The sequence below is a fragment of the Mytilus galloprovincialis genome, chromosome 10 (genome assembly GCF_965363235.1).
Source record: "Mytilus galloprovincialis chromosome 10, xbMytGall1.hap1.1, whole genome shotgun sequence".
NCBI classification, from domain to species: Eukaryota; Metazoa; Mollusca; class Bivalvia; order Mytilida; family Mytilidae; genus Mytilus; species Mytilus galloprovincialis.
In genome coordinates, this window is record NC_134847.1 from 46,362,324 (window position 1) to 46,383,553 (window position 21,230).

At 31.0% G+C, this 21,230-nt stretch overlaps 1 protein-coding gene across 1 annotated transcript in view; it reads left to right on the forward strand.

The window, feature by feature from the left end:
- The window catches only part of LOC143047654 (uncharacterized), a 58,878-nt gene extending 40,822 nt beyond the window's left edge, over positions 1 to 18,056 (forward strand). Inside the window, exons 5-20 of the mRNA XM_076220840.1 lie at positions 1,123 to 1,251; positions 4,110 to 4,241; positions 4,865 to 4,965; positions 6,374 to 6,525; positions 7,495 to 7,598; positions 9,117 to 9,260; positions 9,629 to 9,875; positions 10,494 to 10,584; positions 11,225 to 11,289; positions 12,232 to 12,358; positions 12,694 to 12,794; positions 13,905 to 13,997; positions 14,695 to 14,796; positions 15,694 to 15,828; positions 16,639 to 16,729; positions 17,502 to 18,056. Coding sequence (XP_076076955.1) covers positions 1,123 to 1,251; positions 4,110 to 4,241; positions 4,865 to 4,965; positions 6,374 to 6,525; positions 7,495 to 7,598; positions 9,117 to 9,260; positions 9,629 to 9,875; positions 10,494 to 10,584; positions 11,225 to 11,289; positions 12,232 to 12,358; positions 12,694 to 12,794; positions 13,905 to 13,997; positions 14,695 to 14,796; positions 15,694 to 15,828; positions 16,639 to 16,729; positions 17,502 to 17,969 — 2,282 coding nt within the window. The 3' untranslated portion in view covers positions 17,970 to 18,056. The remainder of the gene's footprint in view (positions 1 to 1,122; positions 1,252 to 4,109; positions 4,242 to 4,864; positions 4,966 to 6,373; positions 6,526 to 7,494; positions 7,599 to 9,116; positions 9,261 to 9,628; positions 9,876 to 10,493; positions 10,585 to 11,224; positions 11,290 to 12,231; positions 12,359 to 12,693; positions 12,795 to 13,904; positions 13,998 to 14,694; positions 14,797 to 15,693; positions 15,829 to 16,638; positions 16,730 to 17,501) is intronic.
- The last annotated feature ends 3,174 nt before the right edge of the window (positions 18,057 to 21,230 follow it).

Consider the following 21,230-nt stretch of genomic DNA (forward strand, 5'->3'; position numbering starts at 1 on the left):
ACAAATAAAGAAGAAGATTTGAAATACTAATGCATGTCAGTGATGAGAAACTAAGTAGCTATATATAAATCGGTTAGTTATTTTTCAAGGTAGCTTAATTAAAAGATATCAAAAACTTAACATAAAAATTGCTTCAAGTATAAGTTTTACATATAACACATAAATGTTTTCAGCTACGCATTGATGTGAAATGACATTAAAATCATAATAACTTTTCACGTGCAAGTAACATTCAAACACTTATTATTAAAAATAATACAATAACAAGAATAACGACCTCCAAGGAAAAGTCCTTCATAAAATGGCAAAATCAAAAGCTCAAACACATCTAAAAATGGGAAAAATTGTTATATTCCTGATTGGAACCGGAATTTCCATATGTAGAAAATGGTGGATTAAACTTGGTTTAATAGATAGCTAAATCTCTCACTTGTATGAAAGCCGCATAGAATAAGATGTGCTCTTACTTCCTGGCTTGAACTAGGTTGAAACAATTCAATTGAACAATTTGAAGAGTCTAGGTAGGATATTAATTTCCTTTTCGGAAGAGTTTTGATATTCTAAAAGAAGTTAAACCCTTTGTCAATTCTGTTTGCACTCTAAAAAAAATGCAAACGATTTTACTTATGCACGCATTCGTGACATAAAAATGAATTTAAAAGACCATTTACCTGTTATAACTACATGGTTACTATTGTACATCGATTTTATGAGGTGTATGAATCCTTGAATAAAAAGCTTTGATTTATTTACTTTCTTATGTATCAACTTTTATGGATTGAGAAGACCGTTATATCTGTGACTATTTGAATTCGTCGTTTTGCCAGAGTCGCATACAGGCCAAAATAAAAGTTTACTTAGTTGAACTATAAAATTTGTGGTTTACTTTTATTAGTGAAATCCTCGAAAATGAATATCCCATGAATAATAATGAATCCACAGTATGCGTATTGATAGTTCACGGATACGTTATACAAACACGCATAAAGTTAGTCTTGTATTCTAGTGCTATCTGTGTAAGATTTAATCTACGAATATATATTGCATTCTGTATAAAAAAACAAACAAAACTTTACGTTTTAATTATTCAACTAGAAATTAATTTTCTTGATCATTTCACAGAAGATGAACTACAATCTTGTAATAGTAAACAGTGGGCGTGTTCGACTGGTAAATGCATAGACATACAGCAGAGATGTGACCTTCACCAGGACTGTTTATATGGAGATGATGAGAAATATGCATTATGTGGTATGTTAGCCTATTACTTTATGTCATGAGGGTGATAGTTAAATTATAATAGAAATAAAAAGCTGTGGTTAGAGTGTAAATTAGACAGTTCTCCATCTTAGTCACAATGTCTTAAAGGCTAAACTATAGGTCAAAGTACGGCCTTCAACATGGAGCCTTGGCTTTCATCGGAAAGCAAGTTATACAGAGCTCCAAAATTACTAGTGTAAAACAATTCAAATAGAAACACAAACGGTCTAAAATCCTGCATAATACGGCTTTATTCGTGATTACTTAAGTCTGACATCAATAGTGTGTCCATGAGAACATGCATGCCAGTTTATCATGAAAGTTTTAAATGGACGTATGTCACATTTCTCATACGTACCGTTGTAAGACCCTCAAGACCAAAGAATATTAGCAAATGCATGAATATTTGAGGACACATATAGTACGACTAAAATCCCTGTCTCCTAAATTTCTCATTTGTTCTCTTTTTTTTTTCCTTTTGTAAATACATTTTAACGCCTTTTCGTTAAGTATTTTTGTCCAACTGTACAAGATTCCCCTTCTCATGTTATACAGAAGTAATGTTCAACACAAACCAATCAGATTCATCTATAGCGAATTTGTACATGTCATTAAATAAGCGAAAAGATAAGACTTGATGAGGATATATATTTTTCTAATGATATATAATAAGAACCTGATCAGAACGTTGGACAAAGGGACGGGAAGTCAAATCTATATCGAACAGTTTATATCAAAATATAACTACAGTGTATAAGATGTATATCAGTTTGATGGGGGGATTGTTTCCTTGTTGAAAGAAGACAGAGAGATTAGGTAGAATAATTACATTAAATACTTGAAGAAAAATTTACATTTTGAAACTTTAGAATGGAAAACATTAAAAAATCATAATGCCGAAATAGAAGAACACTCGAGGATTTTGAGCGTACAAAAGTTATATCTGGACACTCTCATAGTCGAACTCCCAGCTGTTGAAAATAGAAACTTTATTGATTTTTGTATCCTTCGGGTCAAGGTCTTTACTTGAATTGCTTTTTGATTGAAAACAATCATGATATCTGATTGGTACCAGACAGTAGTACTGTGCACTTGTAAAATCTATCTGTATGCAGTTTATTTGAAGTTGATAATTATAGATAATAAATGAATTTATGTTCAAGTCTGAAAAATGAAGTGTTACGCACTGAGAGTTTTCTTTTTAAGTAACGAATCAATTGAATATCAGTAGTTTAGTTACAGTTAGAAAGATTTTTTCAGAGGTCATATAAATTCCAGTGTACAGTACATCGAGTTTGACATCATTTGACACCCTTCTAAATTTTAATTGCAAAATCAAAGAATCACATTTTGGCAAAACGGTTGCAGTAAATTGCACTTTTGTCGTTGTCGTCTGCACGAATTTGGATCGAAACGTTGATGTATTGACGATCATTTAGTTCTTGAAGCGGATTGTGATAAACTTACTAGATGGAATTGATGATTTCGATGTGATTAGTCTTTGGGAAGTGTAGCACACCACAATGAATTAACTTCTCTGTCCGTGTTACGGCCGAATGTTAAAGGTCTTTCGAACAGGTCTTGTTTACAGGCGATTCTCTAAATGATATGTAATTCCTCAAATTATAAAAAAAACTCATGCGCATTTTTTGAATTTAGCAATAGCTATGCAATCATCTCGATCGTCCTCGTTATTACTTTTCGACAAATCAACGTCACATTCCGCCGCCTTTCGCTTCCTCCTCTTCCTCCTCTTCAGTTTTTAAATGCCATCACTATTTCAATAACCTAACAGTTCGTGTAGTTAATCAATTTTGCGTTGCAAAAGGTAGGTGCGCAATATAGATGATTTTATTGTTCAGGATTTAAGGTGTAACGTCAAATACACGTTGATTGACGAAAACATGTCGTCCTTTGGACAAGTATGTTTATAATCAGAGTGTCATGATTGCCTATAATATTATGGAAGTCCATTCGAGTAACAACGGTTTTTTTTTCTTTGTGATTCATACTTAGAAAGTGCAGCTTCTTATTCAAAAACATTTTGAAGTAGTTTCTATGGTGACTAATTTTGTATACTGGTCATTACCACTTGAATCTTCGACCGACGTCGACATACGACTGATTGTAACAATTATGTTTTTAAAACAAGGGTAAAAAATGGAGTCTGCTTGCTTGCTAGTAGTGATGTTGCTGGCAAATTACGTATCGTTTAACATTGGTAGTGATTAACAAGAAATTATGGGTTTTTATAATGTGTATCAACCAAGAACCCTGAATTGATTTTGAAGGTTTTTAAGATACAGTAGCAATTGTGTGTGCCAAACGTGTCTACATAAGACTCAGCGGTGACGATCGGAACCGTACAGTAAAAAGGTGCGACAAAAACCCTTAGTGTTTCGAAAAATTAAATATTTTATAAACAAAAAGAAAGTGAATGTATATTTTTCAAAACGTTTGTACATGAAACAAGCAATTGCACCTATATTTCTACACGATCAGATATACAGTGAATGAAGAAATTATGAATATCTCAATGAACATCATGTTAAAAGTACAATTCATACGTAGGTCAATCAAGATGATTGTCTATTTTAACAATTTTGATAATTACGACCATAGTTTTGAAGGTGGACAAGTTAACAATTGTGATGTCTGGATTTGTATTTTGAAATCTCTGATGGCTTTTGCAAAAACTTGTTTCTTATCGAAATAACTTCTAGTGTCATTTCTAATCATTTTTGAATGATAAGATAAATCACATGTAATGCTTTTTTGGCATTAAAACTTTTTTTATCATAAAACATTTGACATACGTGGACTATTTTGGTTTTATATATCTGTTTTAGGTGACAAAACTGTTTTCAGTAGGTGTGATTTTAATCAAGGTGATTGTGGGTGGACAGTTTCCAACCCAGATGCAGAGTGCAGATGGTCCCTTAAGAGTGTCAATCACACAAATGACAGATTAGACCTTAAAGGTAGGATTTTAATGTGACAAAAAGACATAAACACTATGTATAAATGATTTTTTGTAAGGATTTGATCTTTATTACTTCATACTAGGCAAGAGTTTCATCATGTAATGGGTTGAATACCATTAGATAGATTGTAGAAAAAAATAGTGCTTTTCAGTTGCTTAAAGTCAAGCGGCAAATAAGCATGCATATGTAAAAATGTTCTTTAATCACATGAACAATAACTCTTTCAATAATGACCAACTTATTCAGCCTTTGTCTAAAGGTTGCATGTATTTGCTTTAAAAATGTATTCCTTATTGTTAATTTTTATAGAGGTAAGGACAGGTCATGTGGACAAAAAGATAAAGTATGTGTGTCAGGGTGGTCAGATTTATGACAATATAAAGAGAAATGGAAAGTGATAGGAATTCACCACATTAGTTTCATGTAAACTAGTGATAATATCTGAAACGATAAGTTTTAAGGGTTAAAAATTAGTCCCATGAAAGTATTGTAGAATCAAGTTTATAAAAAAAAAAATAACAAACCGTTTTTCGGAAATTTAAACTTAAATTCCAAATTGCTAGCCAATCTACATTAATGTTCATTGTAGAATTACATTTTCAGGAACATTTTATTTTCAGGCAATGCATGGCATTTGAATGAAAGTGACTGCATTGATGTCAGCTCTGCTGAGCTCAAGTTGCCTTTACGTAGTCGGGAAAATATATCGTCAATATGCATGGTATGTAAATCGAATTTGTATATGTATTAGTTTTGGCCTACCAAATGATAAGAGCGCCACTGATGAATATTTTGTAGCCGTAAATGACGTAACAAATAGAAAGCCTGGTATCTTTGATGATTTCTAAAACATAATATATATTCCATCACATGTACACTTGGACATACACTTTATATAGATGTATATAAAAGTTAACACAAAGAATTTGGAACTTTTAAATAGACCTTTGCGAGTTCGATTAATATGTATAGAGATACACTTATCTAAATTGTTTCGTTTCTCACTGAAGTATTGATATAAAAAAGACACATCTAGTTCTATTGCAAATGAGACAACAAAACTCACAAAGTATAGTAACTGTATGAGACTATGAAAACAAATGACTTCCACTGGATGAGCAGGTAAAGAATGTGTTGATGAACATGTTACCATCGAAAAAAGTCTGATTGTTTCTCGCAAAAAAATAAGGGCAAATGAAAGACTTGCAACCAGACTACCGGAGAACAAATCAAAATATGTATGGCAGTAATTATCTTTCAATGCTATCGTGTCGGTTTCTAAGATTATTTGTCTCGAAACGCGTACCTAAAATGTTTACTGATAGTGTCTTAACTTTTACTAAAATGTTGTAACTCTATTTTTTCCCTTTTTTTCTTTTTTTTTTGAAATACATGCTCATTTCTTTTAACTTTTCTCCTATTTGATCTCTTCTTTAGATTTTCAAAAGTACCTGTTGATATCAATTTTAAATATGTTCTCAATATTATGTTATCTTTCTATATTTAGAATTGAAATTTCAAGAACACTAATGTACCGCCAGAAATTTCATTTTCTGAATTGATTAAAAAACACAAACTTTATAGGTATTTTATAACAGAAAGATCTTCTTTGGAAGTTAACCTAATGATTCAAAGATTCCAAAAACACCAAAGAGTTTGAAGAAAACACGGTCTCTGGGTTTCGGATGTAATCTGTATTTTATCGTCAATGCAATACCAAACTATAGATATAAAAGTAACAATCTTTGTGGAATGCATTCTCATGTGTATTGATATAAAAAAGAAGGAACCAAAAAAGGGGGTCGGAATATAATATGTGGCGTTTATATCGACACTCAGTATTCATAAAAACCTTCAATACCTGTCTCAATTTAATCTGTATTTTATAAACTGTATTGCATCTTATGTAAAAACCTAAAAACTAAAATTGTGATATTTTATTGTATATGTCTATAGCAGGCATTTTCAAAACTAATGATATTTAACAGTTGTTTTTACTTTTTTCCCTTGGTTGTTATGGTCGGAAATTTGTTTTTGTCATGTATGTGTACTTCTAAAATTTACAAAAAAATTTCAAAGCATTCAAGTTGCAACTCTCACATATACTATTCATTCGATTGATTTTTCAGATGCGTCTTTCTTACATTGTACAAGGGAAAGCTTCGATATTTATTGAAAAGTGCACAGCAGACCAATGTTCAGTACTAAAAGAAATTAACGGCGATTCGGAAGAAGTTGAATGGATGACTGCAGCGATAAATGTGTCTAGTGTGCAAGGACGGTAAGGTTACCTAAGCTGTACAAAAATGTGAACCTAAGTCAACAAATGTTTCTAAAATATGTACTAACTCGTCGAATGAAAGGAATGGCAGATTTACAATTGATGTCTTTATGGTGATGCTGAAGGCAAAAACAAATATTTGAAATCTTTAAACAATGCAAAACATTTTAAAAAGATTGCTTGTAAAATAAAAAGGTTATAAGCTGAAATTGTTCCGAAAATTTCGTTCTTGTGAATACCAACATTATTGACATTACAAAAACGATTAGAACAAAAGGTAATGATTTTAAAAAGGAAACCGTACGTTCTTGCTATTCAGTAAGATACATATGCATGTACTCTAAAAGACGTTTCTTTAAAGTATTGAACTAGTGATAAAATATCTTAGATATTTCAATAAGCATTTTATATAATTGTTGTTTACCAAAGAGAAAAGAAATAGTTAGAGGCTTGTTAGAACTTAAGTCCTCAGCTTCTACAAAATACATAAAAAAAAACAACATAATACTGCTACAGTAGATGTGCTAACAGTACAGTTTTACATATTCACGGTGATAAAGGTAGAACATTGTTTGTTGTTTGACCTTCGGTAAATTTGACTATTATTGAAATCCTTTTAATTAATTTAGCTCCGTTTTTATACATCATTGTTTTTTTAATATTCGGCTTTAAGCGTTCTTGATGAAGATACATCAAGATAAAAAAAAATATCACTAAATTTATAAAGTATAGTTTTCCTTTTTTTGTGTCTAACTTAAATTTGTTGTATCCTAATTTAAATTCCTACATTAATTTCGCATTTAAAACCTTGTATACATGATGAGTCTGTTTCAAGAATCACTGTAATCCAATGGTATCATCAGAGTTGAAGCTACTGCGTAAAATATGACTGCAGATTGATGTGTTGTATGATTGCATTATTTATATCGATTATCATGTATTATTGGTTATTCTGAATATTATTTTCAGATTTACCTTATTAATCTTTGGAACATTCAGTGACAGTAATGACAAGATGAAGAATGCTTTGACAGTGGATAACATATCTTTTAGCGGAGATTGTTTTGTTTATGGTATGTATTAATGACCACTTCACTTTAAATTGATTCTTCATTGTTGTCATCTACTTCCGTCTGTTCAAAATGCAGAAACCAATCTGTAAAATGTCACGTTTATGATCAATCTCTTATAGTTTTATGCAGACTGTTGTTTTTCGTTTGGTCTTCCTCTTTCAGTTTTTGTCATGGCGTTTGTCTGTTGTCATCTACTTCCGTCTGTTTTAAATGCAGAACGAATCTTTCAAATGTCACGTTAATGATTAACTTTCTAGTAGTGTTTTTCAGACTGGTGTTCGTCTTTTTGTCTCCATTTGAAAGATTTTGTCATGTCGTTTGTCTTTCACATTATTCCGAATATCACTTGCAGACTGATTGGCAGACAGTTTGGCACAGTACATTTTATTTGATACAATCAGGAAAAATACACTGTTTTTGATTTACAAATTCAATGAAAATAATGTATGGCATGATATATACAATTATTGTGTTCTAATAAATAATTTGGTAACTTAATACAAAGTAAACGTTAAATATCAATTTTTACCTTTACAAAACAATATCACACACAAACATACAGTTTTCTTTCAAACCTGTAGTCAACAGACATGTGTATCGGTTCGACAATGTTGTATTTTAAAACTATACATACTATGTAGTAAGCAAATGTACTGTTTCTTGACCTTAAAATTAAAATGACAGTATATTAATCGAAAATTAAAAGTTGATTGGTTTAATATTCATATGGTCTGAAACATTATTGAATTGAAATCCATAGAACAAAAATCAGCATGTGTATACGATGTACGTATGATATGTCAAAAACTTTGTCAAATCATATTTAAAATCCCGTTCTCTGTACTCTGAGCAAGAAACGTTGTTCACCAAATAAATTTTCATTTTACAACTCATCAAAATGTATAATCACTTACTTTGTAATTTCTAATCCCTTTATCAAAGCGTTGTTTTCGTGAAAAATATATGAAAACACCGTAATAATCGAGACGTGGTTGTGTTGTAAAACCAGAAACGTCGTTTTGTTTTACGTTTTTCCCTACGAACACGATAAGAGATCATTTTTGAAATACGTCAAATATGATGTCAGTGGCTCTATGATTATTATGTTTCAAACAAGCAGAAATATATGTAGCAACCGCATATCAATGTTTTTAGGAAATTTTACAATTCTTAGATAATTTTTACGATTTTACAATCTTTCTATACAAATAAATATTTTTTTTAAAAACAAAAGTCGCTCTATGATATAACAGAAAAAATGTATTAATTATTCAATATTAATTACTGGTATAATATATCACAGTTTGCGAAAATTAAAAATATCTGTGAGAATATCTATTTCCTGGTAGTTAACAGAACAACTACTTGACCATCCAGAGTTATAAATATTGTTCAGATATCATATCATATATACCAGATTCAACATTTTTATACAAAATTAAAACAAATATTGGAGAAACTGCTATTTATTTTTCCATTTCATCAATTTTTCCTAAATGTATTTAATTTGTTTTTCAGACAATTATACAAATAATGATTTCCATTCGGCTCTCCGTAGACAGGAAACAGAAAAGCTAACAAGAAAAGATATGATTCCATTAATTGTCAGCACTGTCTTAGGTTCAATGACTGGTTGTCTTATTTTGCTTATAGCATTTACAGGTACATTATTTATTATTTAGAAATCATTATTGGTTAAAATTTTCCTGGAATTGAATTTATAAAAATCGTCTTCACCAATCAAAGATCTCTTTCTACAATCTCAAATGACATTATTAGCGCTTGAACTTGCCATGTGTGTACTTTGTTTTTGTGTATATGTCAAGTTTTAAAAGCTTCTTACACTAAACGTTCAGATATACATCTGTTAAGTCTTAGTGCGCTTTATTTGTTCCTTTTTTTTTTAATGTTTGAACTTATGGATAAGGAAACTTCTATGATTTTAATTTGCATAAAAAACGTTTTATTTTAATAATTTTTTGCACGTATCTTAAGTATGATGAGATTTCAAAACAAAATTTATTTTCTAGTATGCAGACGAAAACGTGGAAAAGAAGACCATAAAAGCTATCGTAAAATATCCACTAACTCCACCTTAAGTAGTACATTATTTAGTGTACGTAAAAACGATTGTACTGACACCTGTTACGACAACGATACTGTGACCCCATTTCTTAGCGGAAGTGGCGGAGTTTCCAGTATTTCACCACTCTATGACTGGTCGCAGATAAATGATATCATACATATCATTCCAAGAAACAAAATCACTGTAAAAAGGTACAGATAGATGTGTTCATAAAATTATTTTTTTAACAAGCTGATATCATATCTAACATCGAATAAGTTTGTTTAAACAGCTGCATATGTAAGATTTAATTTGCTTTATGTTTAAAAGTATAAATAACGCTAAAGAAGACTACAAACTGTCGTGCTTCTCTAATGAAAATGTTAATTTGTTTCTTAGTGAGAACTGACAAGATTTAATTTGATAATGTACAGTACTTTTATCTTTCAAATTGACAATTAAATGGTCGGTATTACTATATATAACGATATCATTTGTATATATTAGATATTTTGTTTTATGTTCTAGATTCTTAAATTTCTATGTTGATCTCCAGAATTAATGAACTGACATAATATGTCGAAATGAGCTACCTGGTCTTCACCGTTGTTACCGTTTTGTGTATGCAAGAATGAAGTATAATTTTGTTTCAAGTTTGAACAACAAAAACTCTAAGATTTTGAAACTAACAGTATCGAGAACAAATAGTTGAAACAATCATCCTAACATTAAATTGCAACTGTTAGATTTCTGACATAGTAAATAGGACTTGGCAAGAGTAAATGGCAAGTTTATCGATTTTATGCCACTCTTCAAAACTTGTATTTCAGAATGATTGGAAAGGGAGCTTTTGGTGAAGTTTACTATGGATTACTTGCAGATGTTGCCAGACAGCAGACACCACTTCCCGTCGCAATAAAAGTAATGCATGCTTTTCACATTAATGTTAAGACAAGTATATCTAACATTTCAGTTAAACATATAGCCAAGTGTTGATAATCATGATAATGGCATTTTAACTACAAGACTTATTAAAATTCTTTTTTTGCTTAGATTTAATTGTTTTATTACCTTTGATATTACAATGTATATCAAGTGGGTTTTCTTTTTTGTTGATCTCATATTTTATATATATATATAGATGCGAATAGTTTTACTTTAGTGAATAAAATTGTGAAATGATTTTAAATTGTGACCGATGATAAAAGTATGTGTTAATTATAACACAAAGCAACCTCTTATACACACACAAAATAGTTCATGTCAGTAGGCACTGGCAATGTCGTAATACGAATTCACACGAGTAAAAGAGGTATACACAATGTAACAAAGTTCTCGGTTAAGGTCTTAAAGCATTCGATCAAAAATAGTTAAGATCAGAATCAAAAGACATTTAGGTAAAACCTTTCAAATATTTAAGCATATAAAATAAGATTAAAAAGTGACTAGATCAGCATAAGACGAAGACAAATTGACAACACTATGCAAAAAAACAACGAACAAATAAAAAAACACAGTAAAAATACCAACATACCATATTTATTTCATATTCTTTCTACAGATGTTACCATCGCTTTGTTCAGAGCAATCGAAATCAGAGTTCTTTGTGGAAGCTGTATTGTTGAGGTTTGTATTTATTCAAAACAAAGAAATGCAGTATTGAAACAACTAAAATATCATCGATCAAAATAAAAGAAATAATAATTTAAGAGAAGGACTTGATGAATGTTTTTAGTCCTTTTGTTCGTAATATTTCACGTGTTTGAGTTATTATACATCATTGATGTTCCACTTTTAGTGGTTGAGTGTTTCTGATTAGGTTATATATGCGCTCCGGACCAATCAAAAATATATATAGAAAAGCTTATAACTAGAAGAGGTCATAACAAATGTACTTCAAGGTCGAAATCATCGATGTCCATATATTCTGGTTACTGTTCAGTTGTTTTATAAAATATATATCCAAAGGGAACAGTAATTCTTGGTAATTAATTTTCATAGTGCTGACTTTACACAAAACGCATTTAATTATAGCAATAGGCAGAATCGTATAACCTACTGATTGAGTCGGATGCTATCAAACTCCATATTTTACATGCCGTGATAACTTTACTTTGTATGATTATACATTACTTACTGCAACTTGATAGTTTTATTCAATCACATGTATTTTAAACTTAAGAATTTCTGCATCATGACGCAATTGAGGAAGGACATACAGTACAAACGTCTACAAAATAACCAAATTTCTAGTATATTATATTACTGTGTAATTTTATCAGAATAAACTAACGATGTAAGTTTAGTAATTCTTCAATGCAAACAAAGAACAAAACGGTGTTTGTTGATGGTTTCTGAATATATATCATTTATAGAATGTACTGATAACATCATCGACCTACAGGTTTGTGCATCCTAAGTGTAACTTTTCATTCGATAAGTATAGAAAAAAAATGCATTCAGACAAAGAAACAATTTCTAAGTTGGAAACAAGTTTGGCTACTGTATAAGTGTATAAATATTTGATTGAAAATGGCATTTTATAAATGCATTATTCTTTTTTTTCAGTAAACTTCGTCATCCAAACATAGTGAAATTTTTAGGTATTTCTGTTGATGAAAATTCGCTATATCTACTGCTGGAATTAATGGAAGGGGGCGATTTAAAAAGTTTTGTACGTGAATGTCGAATAAATGTGAGTTTAAATATATGTATTCTTTAAATGTAAAAACATATATAACTTTACAAATATATGATAATACTTATATCTAGTAATGCTTCTTTTTGTGAGGGTTCTCTTTATGACATTGTTTTTCAAAGTGCAATAAATTTTCGAACTCTTGTGACACTGTTGACCCTGAAAACCAATGCTTTTTGAGTATAAAGAATTTGATCTAGAGATTTAAAAGTACATGTAGCTATCGAACAAAGTTTTAAGTGATATATATTGCATAATGAAAACTTAACAATAGACTCTTGCAATTGATAGATATTGACCTACTTGTAAACTGTTTTTTTTATATTTTGCAGGGCGAAGTTCCATCCAAGGTTTCAATTCATGACCTTCTAAATCTTTGCATAGATGTTGCAAAAGGTTGTGAATATTTGGAGCAAAACAGATTTATTCATAGGTAATTTTAATTAGTATTAATTGCAGAACAAGCTTAAGTTTTGTATAACCTGATAAGACATTAAAATAGATAAACATGTGTGTATTGTACAAAAATTCAGTACTTATGTACATTTTGTTAAGATTTTATGTATTTTATAAAGTAAAGAAATAGTTTCGATCTAAAATATTCACACTTCCAATCATTACCTCGTTTATTACTATCTCCGAATGCAGATCATTACCTGTAATTACATGTGATATATGAAAGCCACGTGACGTTAAGTACAGTAATTGCGAACCTTTTCGGAGTACCTGAGTTCATTCTCGGTTCAAGGTAAAGTTCATATGGTTCAATCAGTCTATACTGTTTCATGTAGTGCTTTGTTGTATTTGTCTTTTGTTATGTGGTCTTCTGGCTGCCTTTGTGATTTCACTAGTGTGGTAGGTCTTTGGTTCTATCAGTAGATTTGTTTAACATAAATCTTAGATGTTGACGTGTGCTTCTTCTTTTCTTTACCTGAAGTATAAAAGAAATTACCTTCGAGGATGGTCGACTTTGAGTCAGAATAATGTGCCCGAATAGACAAATAGTTTTCTTGTCGACGACTACCCTGTTATCTAGCACAATACAAATTCGATTCAGAGTGTTGGTCTAGTACAAAACCGTGTATGTTTATCAGATCTCACTTACTTGTGGTAGTCAACGATATGCATAAACTATTTGTCACTTAACGTTTAATGCAGCTGCCAATACACCGTTCCTTGATCAAGTCAAGTCTGGATATTTTGGTGTCTTATTGCTTTTTGTTCCAATCAACTCATAAAATAAGAAAGGGTAATTGATAGACTACAAGGCTTTCTTTATTAGATGTATTATTGCTATATTACAATATATTATGAAAAAAATACAGACTCTTACATGAAGTCATATAAAGTCATTTTTCGTTCCAGACTACTTTAATATTGAATTGTATCATTGATTAAATGTCTAAACTTTGACATTTGAAAGTGTATGTTGACAGAACTTGCTAACAACAAATTGTGAAATTAATTGAAACAAATGTCGTGAACTCATTTTCCTGTATTGTTTTTATGAGAGAATACATAGTGACATAATATTTATTTACAGAGATATCGCTGCTAGAAATTGCCTCTTAAGTGAAAAGGGACCAAATAGAGTTGCTAAAATTGCTGATTTTGGAATGACTAAGAATGTGTTCAGGTATATATGAACAAAACTTTAAATTTATCATGTAATTTAAAATGATTTAAGCGCCTTACATTATCACAAAAAAATAAAAAATAAAACGATTGAAAAATATATATTATAGTATTATTATAACTTCATAAGAAAACATCCTGTCCAATGTCATGTTGAATAACAGTTTTTAAGTTTTAAGTCTGTTGCCAAAACAAAAATCGAATCTCAAATAAAGGCGGTTAATTGAAATTGTTATCAAAGGTACCAGGATTATAATTTAGTAAGCCAGACGCGCGTTTCGTCTACATAAGACTCATCATTGACGCTCATATCAAAATATTTATAAAGCCAAACAAGTACAAAGTTGAAGAGCATTGAGGATCTAAAATTCCAAAAAGTTGTGCCATATACGGCTAAGGTAATCTATGCCTTGGATAAGAAAATCCTTAGTTTTTCGAAATATTCAAAGTTTTGTAAACAGGAAATTTATAAAAATGACCACATTATTGATATTCATGTCAACACCGAAGTGTTGACTACTGGGCTGGTGATACCCTCGGGGACGAAACGTCCAACAGCAGTGGCATCGCCCCAGTGGTGTAAATAGTTATCACAGGTACCAGGATTATAATTTAGTACGCCAGACGCGCAGTTCGTCTACATAAGATATGCATAAACTGTAAATTGATTAAAACATTTTTACAATACTTTATTTTAGAACAAATTATTATCGTAAAAATGGTAAAGCAATGGTTCCTGTTAAATGGATGCCACCAGAAGCTTTCCACGATGGAGTATTTACAACAAAAACAGACGTATGGTATGTATATTTCTTATGAGTAGTTTAATATCGAAAAATGACTTTAATGTAAAACAACTATCAAAAGAAAGCAACTCAACTTTAACGCACCGTTATGAACTAATTCTACAAAATCAATAGGCATAACATTTCTGACGTCATAAGTGGCTTTACTGGCAACTTTGTTAAGACCCTTTTTTTTAAATGAAATTTCTTATTCAATACACACAAGTGTGCCATTTTGTTGGTATTTTTATTTGTAAAATTGATAAGGTTTGTTATCACTAACAAAATTTACGTTTCTTGAATGAAATATAAGATAAGTACAACGTTGAAAGCACTAATGGTGAGATGAAATTTATTCTAAATATTGTTTGATACAAACAAGAGGATATGTGTTTATACTTCAAAGTGGCAGCAAATAAACGACGCAAAAGCCCAAAAAAAACACGTTATCATCATACTTCGAGTAGCATTTGAATAGTCTTATATGATTTTGTATGAATGGCAACGTAAACAAAATTTCTCATTATAATTATTAATAAAAGATGTTCGGTATGAGTCAATGAGACAATTAACCACCATTTTAAAATAAACGACATTCATAAGTCAGCATATACAGTTTGGATAAATGGGCATATATATAGTTTTAATTGTGTTCAGTAGATAAATAAAGGCAACAGTAGTATACCGCTGTTCAAACTCATCAATCCATGGACAAAAAACAAAATCGGGGTAACAAACTAAAACTGAGGGAAACGCATAAATATAAGAGGAGAACAACGACACAACACTACAATGTAACTAACACACACAGAAACGGACCAAGCATCAGACAAAATCCCACGAGAATAACAAATATAACATCAAAACCAAATACATGAATTTGGGATAAAAGATATATCTGTTTAATTATAGGGGATTCGGGATTGTTCTTTGGGAAGTGTTTACATTAGGCAGAATTCCATATCCTGGAAAGTCCAATAATGAAGTAATGACGTTTGTTGCTAAAGGAGGCCGACTGGATAAACCTGATCAGTGTTCTCAAGAAACGTAAGTTTTATTGGTAAAAAGTAAAATCATAAAAATATTGAACTCCGAGGAAAGTTCAAAACGGAAAGTTCATAATCAAATGACAAACTCAAAAGCTCAAACATATCAAACGAATGGATAACAACTTTCATATTCCTGACTTGGTACAGGCATTCACTTTATGTAGAAAATCGTGGACTACAACTGGTTTTATAGCTAACTAAGCCTCTCACTTGTATGGCAATCGCATCAAATTAAATGAAATGTTTAGAAAAGCCAGCAAGACAGCAAAATCGTCAGACATACTAGTGGTACTTTGATCAGTTTGCTACTTTGATGAAGGCTACACCTTGCTGACCTGAATGATAAATCTCAAGCTTGTGAATACATTTTGAATTGAAACAAACTTCTTGGTATATTTCTGATATAAAAATCTGACAAAAAATATAGCAGTTGTACGAATGAATGGAGAGAGGTGAGGGACTTAGTAATTGAGTAGGAAACCCAATAAACTACACAAACAAAAATAAACAAATGCATAGTAAATTCAATAAAATATTCTTCAACAATACAATAGAAAATTAGCAAGCACTAAATCCGTGAGAGTTTCGAAAAAAATGTGAATATTGATTGACATCAGCTAATTCAATTCCCTACATGACAAACACAACACCAGCCAATTAACTTTTTGACAGGCACACACAGAACCTCAAAGATTCTATATTGATACGGCAACTCCCGAAACAAATTGTCGCCAGAACAAATATAAGCTTGCGATAAACAGATCTAATTAATTAATAAAAGACTTTTCAAATGTGCGTAAATTTTCAGGTATTCGTTAATGTTTGAATGCTGGATGGACAAACCTGAAGACAGACCAAACTTCAGAAACATTACAGAAGAACTTATTCAAATACAAAAGGTAGATAATGGATTAGTTATATAAGACAATACATAAGAATTATCACATCACATTTTGAATAGGATATTATGTTGTATGAATGTTGATGTCCTACACAATTCAGATTAATCCGAATTAGGAAATGTAAGTTCATCTATTTGTAGGCGGAATTAACATGATTTGCATATTAAATGCGTAAAGGTTCATTATCAATTGGATAAATTTGTTTAGGTTTGATTTTTTCCAGTGTTGATCATGTTAATCAATAAAATGGAGAATATAAAAAAGGGATATGTCAAAGAGACAGCAACCCGACTAAAGAGCAGAAAAAAGCCGAAGGTCACCAATGGGTCTACAACAAAGAGAAAAAATCCCGCACCCGGAGTGTACTTATTCAGTGAAAATGGACTTAATTCTAAACTCCAATAATATAAATGAACTAAAATCAAAAATTATTCAGGACTAACAATGACCAGAGGCTCCTAATGGGGTTCCATTTTTTTTTGTGTGATCTCTTGCCTTTTCTTATATATCTAGCCAATAGTAAAACAGACACACAGCAACAATGTCGGATATGAAAAATACAAAATCTTTAAGCGGTTAGAATTCGTACGACGAGATGAATTGTTTTGGTTGGTTGTGTCTTATCCTCACTATACATGAAATGATAATCTACAAAAATAAGAACTAGAACCAAGTGCTTTCAAAACAGTAGCAGCAGGCAAAATTTACTGACAATAACTTAAATAAATAACTATTATACATTTTAAACTTTGAATAATTTTGTTTATAGAGTTCAGATCTTTCACAAGAAACAATAATAAATGGAAAATCCAGCCGTGATTATAATGTCACTGAAATAAAACAAGAAGCTACAGAGAAAATGAACTGTTCAAGTGATTTGAATACAGTACAGCAAGCTACAGCGAATACAAATAACAATGAACACGATGACTCTGAGAATACCAAGCAGGCCGACACGACTTCAAGTAATCATTGGAAACTACAATATACTCACAATAACTCTTTAGAGCTTAACCGATTAAAAGAAGACGAAAATGACGTTAGATCAAGGACACATTCTTCTTCAAGCGTAAATGACGATAGGACAAGAACACATTCTTCTTCAAGCGTGAATGATGGAAGGACAATTACAGATTCTTCATCAAACATTAATGATGAAAGAACAATAACAAATTGTTCATCAAGCGTGAATGACGTAAGGACAAGTACACATTCTTCATCAAGCGAGAATGGATAAGATAAAAATACGGTGTAATTAACGTTGTTATGTTATTTTATTGTGATATTGTTATTTTTTTGTTATAATAAATAATAAACATATTTATGGAAAAAATCTGTATTTCAAATTTGATATGCCATAAACTTGTAATCAGTAATAGAAACTTGAATGGTAAGAGGACGACTATGTTTCCGATATTTTACAGTTAAACACATCATCGAGGAGACCAACCTAGATCTACAACTTATGAAAAGACATTATGTGTGTTAGAGAAATTTTGCTTATGAAAAGTCAAATATATAAAAATTGTTGCATTAGTTCAAAGCTCTTTGCCACTTATTAACCTATCTCTTGTAGACTGTTCTCGATACAATGTTGTTTTAGTCCAAGAATTCAAACAAAGTTTTTAAGTCATATTGCTACTTTTCACATTTCACGGAATTTGAATTAAAGTAATGATGCCGTTAGACTAAAATAAACCAAAAAGAAAAGAGAACAGATGATGACAAAGATAGGGCAAACATTAGCAAACACTAATGAAGTCGCCGAAAACATACGTCAACAAAGAGGTATACAGGGAACAAAAGAACAACATTAAAAAAAGATTACTAGGTAACTAAGATTACTTACACGTTTCATTAGTGGGATGACATTTTCTGTCAGTATACTTTTAATAAAAAATTGTCCTTCGGTGATTATTTTTTTTTCGTTGCTGGAAGTTGTGTATTATTTAAAATTCTCGTGTACTATTAATAATTCACTCCTTAATGAATTGTTGTTTGTTTTATTTTGCACTTAAGTGTTCTGTTGTTTCATTGTTTTCCTCTTATAATGGATGTGTTTCTTTCAGTTTTAGTTGATAGCCCGGATTTGTTTTCTCTCAATCGATTTATGACTTTTGAACAACGGTATACTATTGCTGCCTATCCCATGAACTGGTATTTGATTATAGTAGAAAAGAGATTGCACAAAATATATGTAGATATAAGAAGATGTAGGTATGGTTAATGCAAATGAAACAGCTCTCCACAAAAATCAAAAAGACACAGAAATGAACAACTAAATGACAACGTAATGCCTTCAAAAATGAGCAAAGCCTCATAGTCAGTTATAAAAGACACATAAATGACAACTATAGAACAATTTAAACATGAAAATTAACAACCTAATTTATGTACAAAATTATGAACGAAAAATAAATATGTTACACAGCACCAAACGGCAACCAATTAATTAAAGGCTCAAGATTTGGGACAGGCACATATGTGGCGGGGTTAAACTTGTTTGAAGGCGTCAACTCTCCCCTAAACCGAGACATTAGTGTACTAGAACAACATAAGAACAAACTATAAAAATAAGTGTAAAGGGTTACTGTAACAGATGGATAAATAACCAAAACACAGAGTGGGCGTGGACCGATACTTATATTTCCCCACAACCAAAAGAAACTATGTACAGTTCTGAGAGTATTCTCAGTAACCGACAGCTAGTTAAAAGCCAATAACGACTTATAAAAAAGATTGAGTGTTTAAGACTTAAAGGTTATATATGCTCTTATAAGAAGGACTTATAAAATGAGTAATGCTATGGTACAAAAAAGCGTTATTTGAAGTAAACTTTCATCCTTTAGTCATCAGAATAGCTAGCAGTGATTCTGTTTGATAGATATAAAGGAAAGACATTCGTGGTATTCGCCTTATCTGATTTTAGATACGTAATTTATAATGAATCTAAGAAAATGTCAAGGAGAAAAGTAAATTAGATTGAACAAAGAATAACAATTACGTGACCGTTGACAATAAATAATGATTTGCGATTCAGAAATTTACTTGCATGTCAACTTACTCTGATTTAGGTAACAGACAGGATCTTTAGTACATGCATACTGTACATAATATGATTTATAAACAGATTGCAAAAAATCATCACATACCATAAATAAAATTTCTTCGTGCATAAAAACATCCTATAAAATAGTTTATAGCTATTTTGTGCATTTTTTCCTTGATCTTTTTTTGTGATAATTTTTCATATCATGGTACTCGCTTGAGATGGAAAATTATCGCTATAGACTAAGCAGGCACGTGGCGTTGCTAACGAAATTGACATGAAATTGACCACGTCGTCATAGGTAAAATAGCGATAAACAGATTATCATTGGTCATCTCAACTCGATTGACTTTCTCGCTTTCGCCGTCGCGGCTCAAGCGAGAAAATCAATGTCGTTGAGATAATCAACGATAATCTATAAATATCTTTCATAGTGAAAGTACATTTTTTGTTTACTGGATAACATATAGCATTATAACTGTAATATCTGATATATTATAAATTCAACATTCAATGTCTAGTTTCCAACTAATTATTTTTGACAAAAGAAAATGAACCAGATAAAAAGCCAAACAAACGTTTGATTACGTGTACACGAAAGTCTCTCAAAGATTGACGTTCTCATGGACCAATCAAATAATTGTTGCTATAGTTCTAAAAATGGAGAGATTATGGTTCTCTCTGTCTACATGAAGGTTAGTATTTAACGTCCAGTTTGCAGTTTCTACCAAATGGGATTGGGGTTATTATACTGTTACATAATTATTCTTCCCAAAACAGCAATGCACATGTTTTGCCTCGAACAACTGTTACACGTCAGGTAATGTGTTTTGAGACCTTACGACGACATTTTTTTCATAGCCCTCTTTATTTTGAGTAGAACGTAATCTTTCTTTTCTTGAAAACAGGAATCAGAACGAAAAGAAAGCAGTGTCTCTTTTTGTTTAAATTATAAAATTTAAAACTTTTCAAGGCTAACTTTAACAAAAACAATTTGGCACATAAAATTACTGTAAAAAGCTATTAGCATTATAACTATTATTGCCTTTTATTTGGCGGGGGGAATAACCTATTACATTTTTGTTTAATCATCTTTTACAGTTAACGTTTCAATATTGATTTCAAATAACATAAGCAAATTTTCTTCGTGTGTTATCATACACTTATCGGTTAAATCTGTCTAGGATGTTCATTGAAGCTTTGGTAAAATTGTTATGTCCTTCCAGATATGATAATTCAATCAGACAGTCCTAAACAGAAGTAAACATATTATATATACATATAATATATCAGATGCGAAACAAATTGTTAATCACTATAACACGAAAAACGACTTATAATCGTGATTTATTGTCTCTGTAAAAAGTATCGAATTCAAGTCATTCTAATGTTCAATTTTCACATCGATGGCAATGCGAAATATTTTAACATCAACAGAAGAATGTTAAA